The sequence below is a fragment of the Pundamilia nyererei genome, unplaced genomic scaffold (assembly GCF_000239375.1).
Source record: "Pundamilia nyererei isolate P.nyererei 1_Seehausen unplaced genomic scaffold, PunNye1.0 scaffold00038, whole genome shotgun sequence".
In the NCBI taxonomy this organism is placed as follows: Eukaryota; Metazoa; Chordata; class Actinopteri; order Cichliformes; family Cichlidae; genus Pundamilia; species Pundamilia nyererei.
The window spans coordinates 2719411-2736274 of NW_005187439.1; the positions used below are offsets into that span (position 1 = coordinate 2719411).

Here is a 16864-nt window from a genome sequence, read left to right on the forward strand (position 1 = left end):
ACACTACAAACCCAATTGTGCCAAAGTTTTAATGCTGTGTAAAATGATATATTTATGATATGCTTTCTGTGTTCTGTTGTGAATTAAATAGAGGTTTATGGGTATGCAAATATTTTCTTTGCTCTGCAAATTTAGAGCAGTTAATAACAGGAAATTGTCCCTGCTGTATATGAAGATCACGTGTGTTTGGCTTCTCTATCACTACACTGTTTTCATATCTCTAACTGTCATGTTCCCCCCGCCTCGCTGTCCTCTTTAAACCCAGCCTCATAGATTTGGTTTCATTGCTATCTATAGAAATTGCCTTTGTTCTGGATTAAATAAACGTTTTCCAGCCTTGTGCTCCATACATCTCGAACATTCGATCACATAAGGAGGGCAGGATGAGTAATCATATTTATTGGTCTTAAACGGAGCCAAGGATTGGATGGCAGTGTCACCATGGAGACCATGTATTCCAGTCTGTGTACCTGGATTACACGTTCTCTTCTTTTTACTTTCCGGTGTCTTCGGTCAGACTGGACTGGTATCAGAGGTTCATTATTAAACCCCCCCCCATTTGCCTCAGTGTGCCCCTGCTGGTCTCCCGTCCCCTGCTAACCTGTTCTGCTTCGTCCCTTTGCTCTAATCTAATCCTCTGCTCTAACACAATTACCTAATCCACCTCCTGCGGAGGCTGAGGGGTTTCCTCCACAATCGCTGCCTTTATTCCCCTCCTGCTGCACATGAATGTTATTTGATGCTGAGGTTGTGTTGCAGCATGAGGGGGTCACTGGGGCTAATGTGGTGCTGCCGGCGGTCAGATTGAGCTATTTGTTGATCCCTCTGACTCCGTGTAACCAGCAAGATCAGCCTCAATGCACTGTATCGTATAGCTGAGAGGATCGAGTGGCTTTGAAATGGAGGTGTGCCACGAGATGAAGTTACTGCAGTGTGAGGCTAATAACAAAGTGATGCTGTGCTGTGTCACGGCTGGATGATTGTTTTGGGCGATTAATGGGCATTTTGGTTCTTTGTAAAATCGGATTTGTTATAACAAAGGCACAAAAATGATGCATGCCTGCTTAAATTTGAAGTTGAAGCTGATGTGCTTGACCAAGTTACATTTATCGACCTATTTCTACAACATTTTGTATCTTTCTGCAGGAACTGACCCACTGATATGGCAAGGTTGATGGAATTGCTTTTTTTCTACCCTATAATAAAACAGTTGCACTCATGCAGAGTTTTTTTTTCCTGGCTCAAAATGGGCCTCTGAGGGGTGACTGTGCATACAACCACAACTCGTCCACGTGTAGCTGAAGAGGATAGTCTTTGTTAACCTCAGTTAGCAGAGGGTTTCTTGTTATTTTTTGCCATTTGATTGGTACAAATGTATTGCACTAAGAGTTAAGCGGTCTCTCTGTGTAACAGTGTGTACTTTGGCTGTTTGTGCATCGTGCTTTGTTTCTTCTTTTTCTTTACCAGCTTTGTTTGACTTTATGTAACCGTGTTTTTGCTTCTTTCTTTTTCAACCCTGTATAATCTAATTTTCACAGGAGCCAAGAAGCCCTCTTGGCCACAGATGCAATAAGCCAAACGGTATACAACAGTGCATTCAAGCTAAAAATAGTCATAATTACCAACGATGCAGTCCGTTAGCAAAGCAGCAGGATCAGGGGCCGAACCTTTCATAAAACTCTGCTGAACAAAGACTGCTGCTTATCGAGCCCGTCTCAAGAGAAACAGTGAGCACTTTGAACTGTCAGCTCATTCAATTACAAATCAGTTTGCAGAGAACATCAGAGAAGCAGCGAAGCAACTCCCAGAGCAATTGGTTCAAGGGACTCTGTTCACCTTTGTGCTTAAAGGATCTGATTCGGTTTAGGAAGGAAGGAAGTACAGGGACTTTTTCATAGATCATTCCCCTTAGTGTTTAGTGAATGTTCTCCATGTTATTGCAGCACCAGCTATCAACATATTTTTAAAAAAATCAATGTAAACATCAGCTATTAACCAAAAATATCCCCTAACTTTAGAACAAAGCAGGGAAATTGGAATTCCAAGCTTAATTAAGGGGGTATTCAAAGGAAGAAAAACAATGCAATTTACCTTGGACAGTGTTCAGCACGACGCTGTCATTGTTTCCCTACAGGAGCAACAGAAAATATGTTTTATTTTTACTTAAAAAGGCTGCTGCTGCTGACACGTGGTGCAGTAAACAGAACAACACAGATGTGTCGATCGGACTGATAATAATAATAATGGATTGCATTTATATAGCGCTTTTCAAGGCACCCAAAGCGCTTTACAATGCCACTATTCATTCACTCTCACATTCACACACTGGTGGAGGCAAGCTACAGTTGTAGCCACAGCTGCCCTGGGGCAGACTGACAGAAGCGAGGCTGCCATATCGCACCATCGGCCCCTCTGGCCATCACCAGTAGGCGGTAGGGTAAAGTGTCTTGCCCAAGGACACAACGACCAGGACAGAGAGCCCGGGGATTGAACTGGCGACCTTCCGGTTACAGATACGCTTCCCAACCCCCTGAGCCACGGTCACCCACAATCAATCAAATATCAGATCAGTCCATCCCTAATAGACACACACCTCCAGTCGTCCATCTTGTTGTGTTTGTAGTTGTTGCTATGCCAGTCGCACCGTAACCGCGTGAATGCAAACAGACAGAAAGCTCTTGACAGAAAGCTCTTGACAGTGAGGGTAACCCCTCAGTGGGCAGCTTCCCTCGGGGAGTACTTAGGAGTCTTTAGTTTTAGAAGTGCAGAGTGACGGCGAACTGAGAGACTCCGAGCTGCTGAAACATTTTCCATGAACTTCGTTCCTTCTGTCATCATCTGATTGTCCTTGGAGCTAACAGTGACTCAGCCTTGCTTGTGAGCAGTCCCAGATGTATGTTATGATACTGCAGCGCAGCACCGGTTAGCCCCACATGGAAGAAATAATCTAAAACACAATCAGAATAAACCAAAAACTGGACAGTGCACAATGCTGGATTACGGTTTCCTCTGTGCATGTCTCATTGTCTAATTATATCCACATGACCCGGATTTATAGTGAAGAAAAAGTGACTTCAGTCAGCTTTCTCTGGCCTGAGTCACGGGGATGCCATTTATGATGTGCTCTTATTTAAGATAAGCCCCGACAGCCGGAACTTTGGTTAAGTGTCGCAGTGAGAATCAGGAGCCGGACCGTCCGACTCGGCACAGAGAAGCTTTTGTTTCTGGGTTCATTTTGAAGAGAGAAAGTCGAGTGGCTGAGGGCTGGATCGCAGCAGCAGACAGAAACTGGAATGTGAAGGCCAGACGCCTGGAAAAATACTCGGTTCTCCAACTTTGCTCAAATTGCCTGATTCTGCACTTGCTGTCTGTCTGCTGCAGCATGTTTATCTAAACCTGGAGAAAAACTTTGACATCAATATAATCTTTGCGGAAACAATATTGCGTTGCTTTATTTTGGTAGGCATTAGAACATACAGAGGGAAAATGAGCCGGCTGGCTGGTGTCCCCCTGTAGGCTTTAAAACTTGTGAGTTCATGTTTGGATTTAGGTGAAGTTTATTTTAAGACACAAAGCAGATACAACCCTGTCGCGTTTAAAGCAGCTATTTTGTTTTACTGAGCGAGTTACAAAGTGGGTCAGAGCAGGAGAGAAGGTTCTGGAGGGATTTGATTTAATTCGGCGGGATTAACTGGGAGCAGAGGGGGAGGATGGAGGTCTTTAATGCGCTGTGCGTGGACACAGCTCAGAGGTTTTGCTTGTAAGAAGTAACGTTTAAACCTCCTGCGGGACAAAATGATCAAAGTTCTCGTTATCACTTGAGAATTAATTGGGATTTCCGTCACGCTGGTTTTGTAGCCTAACCACATGTTTCTGGTGGATCGCTGCTGGTATTAGTTACCTGACCGTAACTCTTTTATGAGGTTGTGAAGAGTCACAGAGGATGTTTTTTCTTCTTCTTCTCTTCCACAGGTTTCAGCCGTGCTGAAAGATTATCATTAGAAAAAAAGTGACTGTGCTAGTAACAGGAAAACCTCCAGCATAAGCTAGTGAGCAGACCTTGAGTCAATGCTATTTGCATCAGCAGGGAACTTCACGATACAGACTTGAAGTCTGGGAATGCAAAATTACTGAAATCTTTTGTTATATCCTTCAAAATATATTTTAGATTTTAGCGCAGATGTCCTCTGACTCCCAGAGTGTAAAGCAAGAAATCCTAACTGCAGGTTGTCTTAAAAAATAAAACTTTGCTTGTTCTGGAGCCTTCCCACGTATCAGACAGACATCAGCAGAACGAGCTTGCTCAATGGAAATGTCAGCGTTTAAACTTTCCACGACACCAAACGTCTGCATAGATATGTGCAAAAGCTCCAGAGTCAACAACAGAGTGGACTTTGAGTCGGGCTTGTCTGACTCAGGGTGACATAAATGACTGAATCCAAGTCGTGTTGATATTTGAGGAGTTTTACAGTCAAATTTAATTAGCATTTAATTTGCATCAACGATGATTTATGGATATGAAAATCAGCCCTGTTTGAACGGGATCAGCATAAGAGGCTCATTTTCCCAATTAAACTGTGAGTGTGATTGATAATGGCAACGCTAAAATGAGCAAGCCAGCTTGGCTCGGTTAATACCTTTCTCTCTCACATGGGCAGAAATGTCCTAAGCCGAGGGTTAAATCAAGGTCTTATTTTAGTTTTTATAGAAAAAAAATAAATTTGAGTGAAATTAGTAGAAAGTATAATTCAAAAAACATGAAAGAAAATAAACTCCATCCTCCATCGTTTGCTGATCCACAGTCACTGCCGTCACTTTGAATCTTCTTTGACACTGTAAACAAGCCAACTTTATAAAAACAAAATCTGATTACAGGAAATGTAGATTGAGGTCATCTCCTAAATCTAAGCAGAAGTTCTGTGACCCACGGCTGGTCTGTCAAATTAATTTCTCTCCAAAGTCAGCTTTTGGATGGCAGAAGCACAGGGATAAAAATAGACCGTTTGTGTTGTTGTTAGTTTGGGAACAAAATGATAGAGAAACAGCTGGAATAAAGGTAATTTGGAAGTAAGGGGGCGTGTCTTTATGTATTTTTGTTTTATGGATAAGAAGAAATTTTGTTTTATGATTTTAGCTCCTTTTTTGTTCACTAATACTTGTGACTTAAATTTATATTATCTAAATATTTATCGGGTGATACATCCCAGTGTCATCTCATTTTCTCTCTGCTGCCAACAGCTGAAAGTTATTTGAATATCTACCTGCTGCACTGGATGGGAACTAAAGTCTTTGGTCGCCTCGTGACTTTGCCAGCACCTGGTTACATTTATTGTCTTATCCAAGAAAGTATCTGCATGTCTACCTGGTGTAGTGTTCAGGGTGCTTGATTGCAAAATTAAAACATCAGCTCTTGGACAAATTATTTTAAAGAGAAGTTGGAAATTATATTGTATGTTTGCATTTGCGTCCCGACACTTTAGCTGTTCAGAAGCATCAGTGGGAGATGAGTAATGACTTTGGCACATAAACCAGCCTTCTGCTCGCAGAGACCCCCTCAGTGCCTCAGTGTTTACCAGCTAAAGAGCTCGGCTACACCCTCCTCCCCTCTTCTGTGTCTTACCCCGCTTCCAAATGATCTCACCGCCTTTCAGCATTCATTGTTAGCGAGGGGAAGTCACCGGCTTGTGCCGTGGAGTTGAAATGGACGCGTTGCCTTTGTTCAGCTGTTGATTGTTTTTGGGGGAGGGGGCAGGTTTTCTCTTGAGAGTTTCTCTTGATCTGCATTTAGACTTTGCCTCAGAGGGGATTTCTAATGGTCACTTTCGAAGCAGGTGTGTTTGCTGTTGATGAGCCCTGTAGCTTCACTCCTCCGAACACACTCCCAGAGGGCTCTTTGGCCTTGGGGGGATTTGGCGCAGCCCCAAGGTTTACTTCAGCCCTTATGTTTATTTTAGCCTGTTCCTGTGCCAGTTAGCTGTATTTATAAAGCCTATACACTATCAGATAGAAAGAAGGAGGTTTGTTATTTGAGATAAACCTTTTTCTTTTTTTAAATTTTGGGATGTGATTGTCTTTTCAAACTAATGAAAAGGTCAGCCGGCTGCTGTGAAGAGGCTGGGAGTTGATGCTGATGCTCTCGACTCTTCTAACTTTTAATTTCAATAGAGAATCGTTCCTGTTTACGTCTGCTTGGGTCATTAGAAGTGTGGCCATTGTTTTTGGTAGTGCTAAGAGCTTTGTTAACAAAGGTTGTGTTTATGATCAGGAGACATTAAAAACTTGTTGGGAAGCAGGAAAATTATGATCCAAAGCTTGTTACCTCATGGTATGCCTTTCTCAGTTAGAATGTTATGGTTGTTTTATAAACTAATTAGCATTAGTGATGTTTGCTATGAAATTAGACTAGTTGCAGAGTCTAAAAACACAGAATCCCTTTAGAAAATGTTTAATACTGATCACACTTGAAATCCACAGATTTAATTAGACAAATAAACATTTATTGTATATTTTCAGAGCTATATGAAACCTTTAATTGAATCGTGTTTTAAATGTTGCTGAAATGTTTGGGCTATGTATAATGTTGAAAATATACACAGTGTGAGATGAGTAAAGATAGCAGCTTTGAAATGTCTGTTTGAGTCTTTATGCACATCTAGGGCTGTGCTATATGACCAAAATCTCATATCCCAATATAAGAAATCTATCGTCCCGATAACGATATAAATCACAAAAATGTAACATTTTCTGTAAATTCTATGAATCTCGGGCAGCTCGTCTTGCGGGAAGTGTTTCCAGCTGCGCGTCATGTAGCTGGAGTGTTTTAACCGAAGCATGAAGCTATACATTTTTAGACATAAGTTGTAAACGCCGCCGTTTTCTTTGTGAGTATTTATTACACGACGTCCTGCAGGGAAAAGCCTGTTCTAACATTTGAGTCTAAGGTTTATTTTTTAGCACCGGCTGGCGGCTCTTTTTTTACTTCTCATCCTTAAATAATCTGCTCTTTCACATGATTCAGTTTATTTTGAAAAGTCTCAACAGGATCTTGAGCTTTATTGTGAAAGGTTTATGTGGAACATAAACAAGCGGACACGCGATGCTGTTACCGTCGTTGTTGCTAACCACAACGCATAAAAACAGGCGCTTGTTTGTCCGTAGTGTGGTCATATAAAATATAAGAGAAAGAGAGAACTTTAAGAAATTAATATAACCACTACAGTGACCGATGAAAAAATATTGCCGTAAACAGTTTATTTTGCGACACCACGAAACAAAAGATAGCGTAAAATGAAACGATAGACGTTTTTATATCGTCATCTGATATTTATCGTTATATCGAACAGCTCTATGCACATCCCTAATTAACATGAACACACACAGCTGAATGCATACACATACATTTGTGTGTGTGTTTTACGTTATTAAATGATGAAAAGCTACACGATCCTTCATGATCAGTCATACTTACCTAGCTGCCATGGCAGGTGCAGGAAGGAGCTAGTCACCTCGTCCTGCTGAAGATAGAATTTAGCACCAATTGTCGCCTCCTTGTTTTTCCTTCACCCTTTGATAGATGACTGTGCATGTAAGTATATCTGGTCCACATGTAGTTAAGGCAGTGCAAGAGTCTGTGCTGCCTTTTTAATAGAAAATACGTGAACTTTCCTGAATTGACTGTGTAATCAATAAAGACTTTTCTCATTTGGTTTACTTTTTTAAAAATTAGAATCCTGGTGATTTTCCTTTTTGGATGGAGTCATGCAGGAGTAACCCTTAAAGTCACTCAAGGTGTTTGTGCCTAATCCTGATGCAGTCAGAAGCTCTTCTCCATCTGTATTTACAGATTAAATAAAGTTTTACTCGAAGAAAATCTTGAAACTCTGCAGCCTTCTTAATAATAGCCGTGAGAGAGCCTTTACTTTCAGCTTGGGTCATTTTGTCAGTGGTAATAAGTTTATAATCTAAGTTTATGTTTTGGATCAGGGTAGAAGATAACCTCAAAATCTGTCATGGAAACAAAAACAAACACCAGAGTTTTTTGGAAGCAGGAAGACAGGGACTCAAAATGGTTGAAAACATCCATCACAAATGCTGGTTTGACCTCCTTATTTAAAAGTACAAGTTTAAAAACTACCCAGCAACTAAAAACTGTTAAAAGTCTTTGACCAAAGTGCCTCCTTGGGTATTCTTGGCCAGCAGGAATCCTTAAAAACGACCCTTTCGCAGCTGGACAAGCCTCTTTTGTTTCAGCCCTCTGTAAATCTACTAGGATTTTGCTTTGGTACATTCGAGCAGTAAGATTACCATTTAATGTGAGGGCTGAGCCGACTCCTGTACTGGAACACTGGGCAACAGTCAGGCCAAAGAAAGCCAAGGAAAAAAACCCACTGTGTTTAATATAAACCAGTTTGTTTGAGCATTAAAACAAGTCTAAAACAAGGATTATGTGGCTTAATTTTCCTTTTCCTTCCTTCTGGAAACGTATCCTCCCTGCCTCGTGACTCTGTCCTGACACTTTTACTCGCCTCACATTCCTCCAGCCCACTTTGCATTCATGGTCATTCACAGCCAGGACGGTGTAGGTGAATGTAGAGTGTGGAGGAGGCTGTTTCTAGATGCCAGACATTTCCTGTGGACCCTTCTGTAGTTGTTTCATTTATATTGTTGTCAGTATAACTGATTCAGAGCAGTGTTCGAGGAATATTATTCAGCTCAGATGCTCCAGATTATATTTACAATTATATCAGTTCTTTCTTAAAATGATAGCAGCATCATCATCACTGTCTGTTACTTGTAGACAGCCACTTCACTTTGAATATGTTTTAATCACTGCAAAGATTTTCTTGTAAAACAAAGGTTGACCTAGCAAAAAAAGTCTGGGAGCCACTGGGCTAGGGTATGTTCATGCTTTGGAAAATGTGATTGAGAGCATACATTTTGGACTTTTAACTGTATTTTCATAAGCTTTTTTACAGAGAGAGAAATATATGGTACATGTTCTGTGCATTAGCCACCTTGTCCTGCTTTGTGATCAAAGTGGGCTAAACAATGAAAGAAAGCCGTGATAAAGGGAGGATGATCTTTAAAAGAGAGGAGCTAAAATGGCTTATTTCAGACAGGAAGGTCCAGCATGAGGTGATCAAGGATTATTATGAATGTCGACTCAGAGAAATAAGCAGAATAGGTTCTGTTTAAACTATAAAATCTGCATGCCATATTAATAAGCATCAAGTTATTTCCCAGAATTGACTATGCCTGAACATCGTGACACATCAGGATAAAGTAAATAATTTGTATAATTCACTTTGAACATCTTGTAGTTTTCAGTGGAAACACTAAGAGACTAAATTTGCATCGCTATGTTCAGGAGAGCTGCCGGTAAATTAAAAATAACCAAAACCCCTTCCTCTGCTGTAATGACTGTGACGCAGTTTGTTTAGTTTTGTTTTTAACCACAGTGGGTAAATTGGATTCTATAAATAAAAGTAATCAGTGCTTCTGTTTCAGTGTGATTTCTATAATTAACATCTAACTGTGACCCTGCTTTGTCTGGCGTGTCATTAATTGTTTATAGCAGGGATTTTAAAACGCGGTGTGGTGTTGATTTTATTGATGAAACACTGAGTCAGGCTGAAGGAATGCGAGGAAAAGATAAATGTAAGTGAAACAAAAAGGGCTGCTTCTGGATTTATGAGATTTTATGAGAAACCCCCCACTGAATGTCTTATCAGTGCTTTTGTTCATCAGCTGTTACATCAGTAAACGATGCTGATTAAGTCAAACTGCAACTGAACCTGATTTGAAATAAACTTTTTTTCTCATTTTATTTACAAGGAGAGTGATCGAGCCCAAATGTTCAAACTGTAAAACTGTTTTCAGTTTAAGAGGAAAACTGAAAACGCTGTCACCTGCTTCTTGGCTCTCGTAGGAAAACACCCCAGTTTTCAGACTGAAGACTAAATCTCTTATGGCAAAAGCAGAGTCACCTCTAGATTTAAGCCTCAGTTTTAAAACATGCTGAGCTAAGAGATGGTTCACAAGGTGTTCAACATATCAGCTGTGCAGCTGAGACCCAGACGAGTCACTGAGACGAGCATTTCTGTCCATTTTCACTGGAGAAACCTTCAAATGAACTTTAAGATTTCATTTTCACCGACATTTTGAGTCTAGATTCAGCTTCTAGTCATGTTGAAATAGTGGTGTTTCACACTTGGTAGTTTCCTCTGTTGAAGCCATTTGGAGATGGCATTGAACTCCCCTTTTTAGAGCATCAGCCTCTCACTTATTTTTCTACTAGCACGGACTGTTTGGTTTGCACGGCAACACTTACGGGAACATGAATAGGAGCATTATTCTGGGAATCGATTTGCCCGATAGAGCGAGGAGCTGCCCTTGAGCACTGCATTTTTCGGGCCGGAGGTGATGGCGGCGCGGCCTCTGCGGTTTGGCTGATAAGAGCCGCTCCTGCTGTTGAGCCTCTCAGCTGCAGCTGTGCCTCGGCCATTATATCCAGCAGGATTTACAGCAGTCCAGGGGTTTGTCTCCTCTCTTTATCTGTCACATACACCCTCCCTCAGCTGTCAGGGTCTCTTCAGGGTTACTGAAGGTCACCTTCTGTGTACAGGACTCTTGTTTATTGGGCAGAGGTTAGATATCCCAGTTAAAGCCAGTTTGATTTGAGTCTTTTTTCTGCATTTATGAAAACATTGTTGGTTATCAAGTGTGTGAAATGGCATCGCCTTCTGTCCATAATCTGTTTGTTAGTAGGCTGGTTCTGACATAACACTAAATGATTGGGCTGCAGCTCACGGTCATGCTCATTGTTTTTTGGCCATTAACTGTTACTGTTTCACTCCATACACGTAAAATAGTGAAAAATATCACAGTTTCTCCCAATTTAGTCTTTGTATTATTACTCAGAGAATGTTAGCTGTTTGTTGACATTTAATTACAGCTCCAAACGGTGCTGAGCGTCTCTCAGCCCCGAGCTGAGATGCTGGAAATGGACTTGAATGACTAATTCTCTGAGGATCCACGATAAGTGGCCGTGACAGATGACTGTGGCACTGCATGCCATTCCTCCATAGTGATTCACACCGCCGTAGCTCTTCCTGTTAGGTTTTAATATGTTCATCTTTCTTGGCCCCTCAAACAGCTAATGTTTATTTTACAGTGGTGTATCCCCACTCACAGACAGTCCAGGTATATTTGGTTGTTCAATTTAGCATTTTAGAAAAATTATCCAACCGTGATCAAGTTTCTAGAAAACTAGAAAAAAGTGCTTCTTGCTTTTATTTTGAAAATGAACTCATCTAATTATGTTCTCATCTTTATTGCTTGGGAGCTAATCTTTGCTTACATGTTTAAGTCATCCTCCAAAGGTCCATTTAGGTCAATTAAATTCAAGAGGCAGACATCCTTATTGCTGATATCTCTAAAACTGGGCAAGCTAGATGGGGAAACAGCACTGCAGGCCAGCTGAAGAACTATCCCAGTGCATGTTGCATTGTAGGCAGCTAAGCTAGAGTTTGGTGTTTTCAAGGAAATTAGTGTTAAAGATCTAATTTTACTCATAAGCCGTCAGAGGTAACACTTTTGTTTCTGTTGTGTAACCACGAGCGGTGCTGATGAGGCATCAGGTGAAGTGGAATTCGTATCCTTACTTTATGATGATCCCCGTCAGCATCACAGTTCATGGTTTGTTTCATCTTCGTTTTTCATGTTGAGGAGAAAACAACAACAAACTGTTGTGGGTGGTGACCTGCAGCGGCCCACAGAGCCCTCATTCAGGCAACAAGCAGCTTGTGTTAATTCCCCGTTTGGGTAAATGCAGGCTGCAGCCTGTATTGTCGACCCAGTTATCCAGCAAGCTCTGTTTGGTAACAAGCTATTGTTTGTTTGTGCACGCACATGATTCACGAAGTATGACTCAGAGAGAGGGACCGAGCAGAAAGGAGAGGGCCAGGTCACACAGATGGTCATAATTAAAGGGTTTAGTCCCAGAATTAGATGCCGGACATTTTTAACTCCACGTTCTGCACGGTAAAGATGGCTGCTCCTCTCAGCCTTCAGCTCCCTCTAATCTGGTCCCTTAAACACTTATTTGAAGCGCTTGTTCCAGCATGAAGAAACCGCCGTGAATCCTGGGACAAAATTTCACCCAAACAAAATCGACAGTTGGAGTAAAATGTTTTGTTTTCCTTGTCTGCCTCTCAGAGCTCGACGCAGGAGATCGGCGAGGAGGCCGAGGAGGACGCCATCTTCACCATCACACTGAGGAAGGTGCAGCTTCACCAGTCGGCCAGCAAAGGGCAGCGATGGCTGGGCGTGGACACCGACTCCGCCCTGAGCCTCTACGAAACCTGCAAGGTGCGGACCATCAAGGCCGGCACTCTGGAGAGGCTGGTTGAGTACATGGTGTCGGCGTTCAAGGGCAAAGACTCCACCTACGTCACCATCTTCCTCTGTACCTACCGATCCTTCGCCACCACCAAGCAGGTGCTCGATCTCCTGCTCAACAGGTACGGTGACACCAGACGACACACCGGGTGGAAAAGCAGATTTGTGCTTTTTCCAGACATTTCTGATTTAAATTCTTAATCAGAAATGAATGTGAATACATTAGAAGTTGTGTTTAAGTACAAATTTTAGACACTTTACTTGAATATTTTTGTTTTGTGACACATAGTCATGCTCAGATCCATTATTATAAAACAAACAGAGAAAAAATTCAGTATATCAGAAGATTAAAATAGCAGATTTACTTAGAAATAAATTCTCCAAATTACAAGAAACAAGGGAATATTTCTTAAGATTATAGAGGACCAAAAGTGCCAAAATGATCACACTGTAAATGAACCCCATCATGCCTACACACTGTGTACAGAGGACTGACGTAACATTAATTAACAGACTTATAAATTACTAGAATTTCTCTCAAAAAAGCTGAACCTGGTACCCTGAGTGATATCATGGTTAATTCAGCTGTTCAATGCAAAATTATCCAAAAGGCACCAACAGCACACACAGTTGAAAATTTCAGTTAAGTGAGTCGAATTAACAGAGATAAGGCCCGGGACAACCGCCTGCGCCTGGACACCTGTCAATCAAAAGGACCACACTCCTGAAAAGCCAATAAAACAAAATATGTCCACCCAGCAGTTGTGATGAAGGGAAAAACCGCACATACACAGCAGATTTGTAGTAAATGTGTTCGTTTGTGCTGTGAAGTTGTATTTTTTTAAACGGCCATCGTGCACTTAGTGGATGGACCCTGCGCAGTGGTCAGAGGTCTACAACTACGACTAGTTTTACTACTCCTGTGCTTTTGCTACAATTGTTGTACTGCAAAGCAAAATGTAGTAAAAAATAAATATGATACAATAATAAAACGGCAATAAAAAATAAAAAGATGCCGGTGACAGTAAGGCTCAATGAGTTGAGCAGTATCACCGTATGTGACCCACATGCCGAAGGCTACTGCAGGGGTGTGGGTTCAAGTTTGCCTCAGGACATTTTCTGAGTGTTTCATGTTTTTCTGTTCAGAATAATTTTAAATATTGCTCAGTATTACAAAAACACTGTTACTAATGCCCCTGTGCTTTTAAAATGTTTAGCTTATTAGGGACAACAACAAAAGAGAGAGAGAGAGCCATCAAACCTTGACATGAAAACTCAGACTGAAGCTTCTTTCTTTTTTGGTTGTTTTGTTCATTAGTTTGGTTCATAAAATGAAACTGTGGTGTTTGTTTTTTTTCTGTTTTTAGGTATGCCAAGCTCCAAAATGTGCCTGCAGCCACAGCACACAGAGTCTCCCAGGACGACTGCACAGAGCTGAGAAAGTAAGCGTGCTGCGACCTTCAGTGTCGAGCTTCCAACATTAATCACAGAGTACATTCACAGCACCGAGCCTCAACCCCCCTCCTCCCCGGCTTAAAGGGATCCTTTTCTTCCCTGTGGCTGGATACCTGTCAGACTGAGGGGGCTGTTTGGGTTCAGACAGAAAAATAAACAACTTATTCATTTTCTTATTCTCTTGTAAAAGCGCTTCAGTTAAATCCTTAAAGTCAAGACACTGTTTTCTGAGAAATGCTCCCATTGACTTCAGGTAGCTGTTGTTTTAAACTTCATGGAAACATTGTGGAGTTTTAATTTTTTTCTAAATAAATGAGATCTCTTCAGATACTCAAATCCCCGCACTGGGAACATGATTTCATGAGTAAAAACCACCTCCTCCATCTTGTAGCCATGTAGTGACCCTGAATGCATTTTATGATAATGCATTATGCATTATTTGCGTCATCCTTATATCCTGAATGAAGGCTGTATTACTCAAAGGTCCCATTGTTTCAAATCTAAGCCAAAATAAAGCTGTATTAAACTAAGTGGAGGGTCATTCATGTTAATGACATCGAGCTTTAAGCAGTAGAGGCTCTTTTAGGGTTTCAAGATGGCTCATTAATTCAGTAAAACAGGGCTTTTTTTTTTTACTCTTGTGTAACAGAAACCATATTTGTTTAGATTTAGTTTGAATCACAAGAATGGAAATAACAAAGGATGGAAAAACAACCTGACCATAAGAGTCACCAGTTGAGATAAACACTAACATACTGTAGTAGATAATTCTCTCAAGCGCACCTTAAAATTGAAAATGTGAGAATGTCTTTCTATAAATGTCGTTTTTCTACTTTCATATTGTTGCTTTGTGGGTTTCCTAAGGAGGCTCTTTTCTTATATTTTATTTCCTGTGTGTTTCAGCACTGTTTCGTCCATCCTGGGCGCGTGGCTGGACCAGTACTCTGAGGACTTCTGGAGCCCTCCCAACTACGAGTGTCTGCATCAGCTCCTCGCTTACCTTCACCTCCACTTCCCCGGCTCGGACCTGGAGCGCCGTGCCCGCAACCTGCTGGCCCACTTCCACCGAAGACAGCAGTGTGAGCCTGATCCTGATGGTATGAAGGCAGGACAAGAGAGGGACACCAGAGCAGGCAGGGACTCCTTTAACATACCAGAATGGTGGTCCCACAGTAATAAAAACCTGAAGTGTGAGAATAAACCAGTTGAAGGCTGTGCACATTTCAGGTGGCTCTAGATGTTCAGTTTCAGTTCAAACGCTGAGATATTTGTTGCTGTAAAGAACAAAGAAAGTGTTGGCTCAGAAAAAGTGCAGGAGCTGCGTTAAGGTTGAGCTCGGGTGGAGTCAGCTGTGTGAAAATTTTTTTATTTTATTCTCTTTAGGGGAACACATCGGCTGCCCTTTTGCTACGCAGGAAGAGAGCGGCTTTGAGGATGAGCTTCCTGCTTTCAGTTTCCTGTCGTTTGACCCCATCATGGTGGCAGAGCAGTTCACGCTCATGGACGCGGTGAGAATCTTTCCTGTCCCTTTCAGCACAGTTACCTGGTGGTGTTGATTCTTAAGATCATATCTGCACCTCCTCTCTTTAAATTAGAAATAAGTATCGATTTTAACTCCCCTCTTTCTCTGCGTCCATTCAGGATCTGTTCAAGAAGGTGGTTCCCTACCACTGCCTGGGGGGAATTTGGTCTCAGCGGGATAAGAAAGGTAAGGAGCACCTGGCTCCCACCATCAGAGCCACCGTGGCCCAATTCAACTCTGTCACCAACTGTGTCATCACCACCTGCCTGAGCAACCCGGCACTGAAGCCCAACCAGAGAGCCCGTCTGCTGGAGAGGTGGATAGAAGTTGCCCGGGTGAGACTTCTGGTTTGCTGAGCTCATGTGCTCCTGGGACTGACGGCCGTTTTGGTTTGTTTCTGACTGAACGATTGCTGTTTTCAGGAGTGTCGAATACTAAAGAACTTCTCCTCGTTGCGAGCCATCCTCTCCGCCCTGCAGTGCAACGCAATCCACCGCCTAAAGAGGACCTGGGAGGAAGTGTCACGGTAGGTTTCGTGCCCGCCTGCAGGCTCTGCAGAGTGATTGTTGTGCGCTGACCTCTTTGTCCGCCTACAGGGAAAGTTTCCGAACCTTCCGCGAGCTGTCCGAGATCTTCTCTGACGACAACAATTACTCCCTGAGCCGAGAGCTGCTGGTGAAGGTGAGTCACAGCAACAGATGTAAACATAACACTGAGGGGGTGCACAGTGAAAACGGAGGAGGTGTATTTAGCCACTGAAGGAAAAACCATCTTCACAATAATACGCAGACAAATCCGTTTATGAGTTACATAACAGTAGCACGTGGCAGCTGAGCAGGCGGCGGGAGGATGCACGGCTAGGTGACCCTTTACTGTCAGTATCCTTCCTCACAACAGCTGCAGCCAATCTTCCTGCACATCAGAGCACCTTGTTCTGTTACTTTTGGACAACAGGATCCATATACGATGTCCAGGGTGGGCTCTGTGCAGCTGACAGGTTGCTGTCATCATTAGTGCAATATAGTGGGTTTAATGCAGAGACCTGTTGACACCGTCAGAGTGTTTTGCTCGTATTGACGCATTCAGTGGAAGGTCAGCAGGAGCTGATTCATTAATTCAAGATATTTGAGTGAGCAGGAAATGAGATGACAGATCAACAGGCTGCACATGCTTTCCGCTGCTCGTCTTTACTCTTTGACTTTACTACACAAGCTTTGCATGATTCACAGGTCAAAATAATGATTATTTTTCTTGCACTGGGGCTTTGCATTCATCCTCTGTCTGAAACAAGCTGTTTTAATTCCTCCGCCTTTTACACCAACTCGCTTTTGAGTGGCTGCTGCTTGTAAACAGGTCTGAAGAGCAGTAGGGATGTTTGGCTTTTATCGCACAAGAAACTTAGACTGAAACAGGATTTAGTTGCACTTATGCTGCAGCGCTGTCCTTACAATCAACAAGTTTTTAAGTTGTCACATTCTGACATTTGCA

The 16864-nt window shown here is 42.1% G+C and overlaps 1 protein-coding gene across 7 annotated transcripts in view; it reads left to right on the top strand.

Moving 5' to 3' along the window:
* The window catches only part of LOC102216217 (ral guanine nucleotide dissociation stimulator), a 58146-nt gene that overhangs the window by 31327 nt on the left and 9955 nt on the right, over positions 1 to 16864 (top strand). For 5 of the 7 annotated variants that reach the window (XM_013910228.1, XM_013910226.1, XM_013910229.1 and 2 more), the window contains exons 2-8: positions 12217 to 12521; positions 13767 to 13841; positions 14758 to 14987; positions 15238 to 15362; positions 15496 to 15711; positions 15799 to 15902; positions 15973 to 16057. In XM_013910228.1, coding sequence (XP_013765682.1) covers positions 12217 to 12521; positions 13767 to 13841; positions 14758 to 14987; positions 15238 to 15362; positions 15496 to 15711; positions 15799 to 15902; positions 15973 to 16057 — 1140 coding nt within the window. The remainder of the gene's footprint in view (positions 1 to 12216; positions 12522 to 13766; positions 13842 to 14757; positions 14988 to 15237; positions 15363 to 15495; positions 15712 to 15798; positions 15903 to 15972; positions 16058 to 16864) is intronic. The other 2 variants (XM_013910225.1, XM_005730574.2) reach the window with 2 other exon arrangements.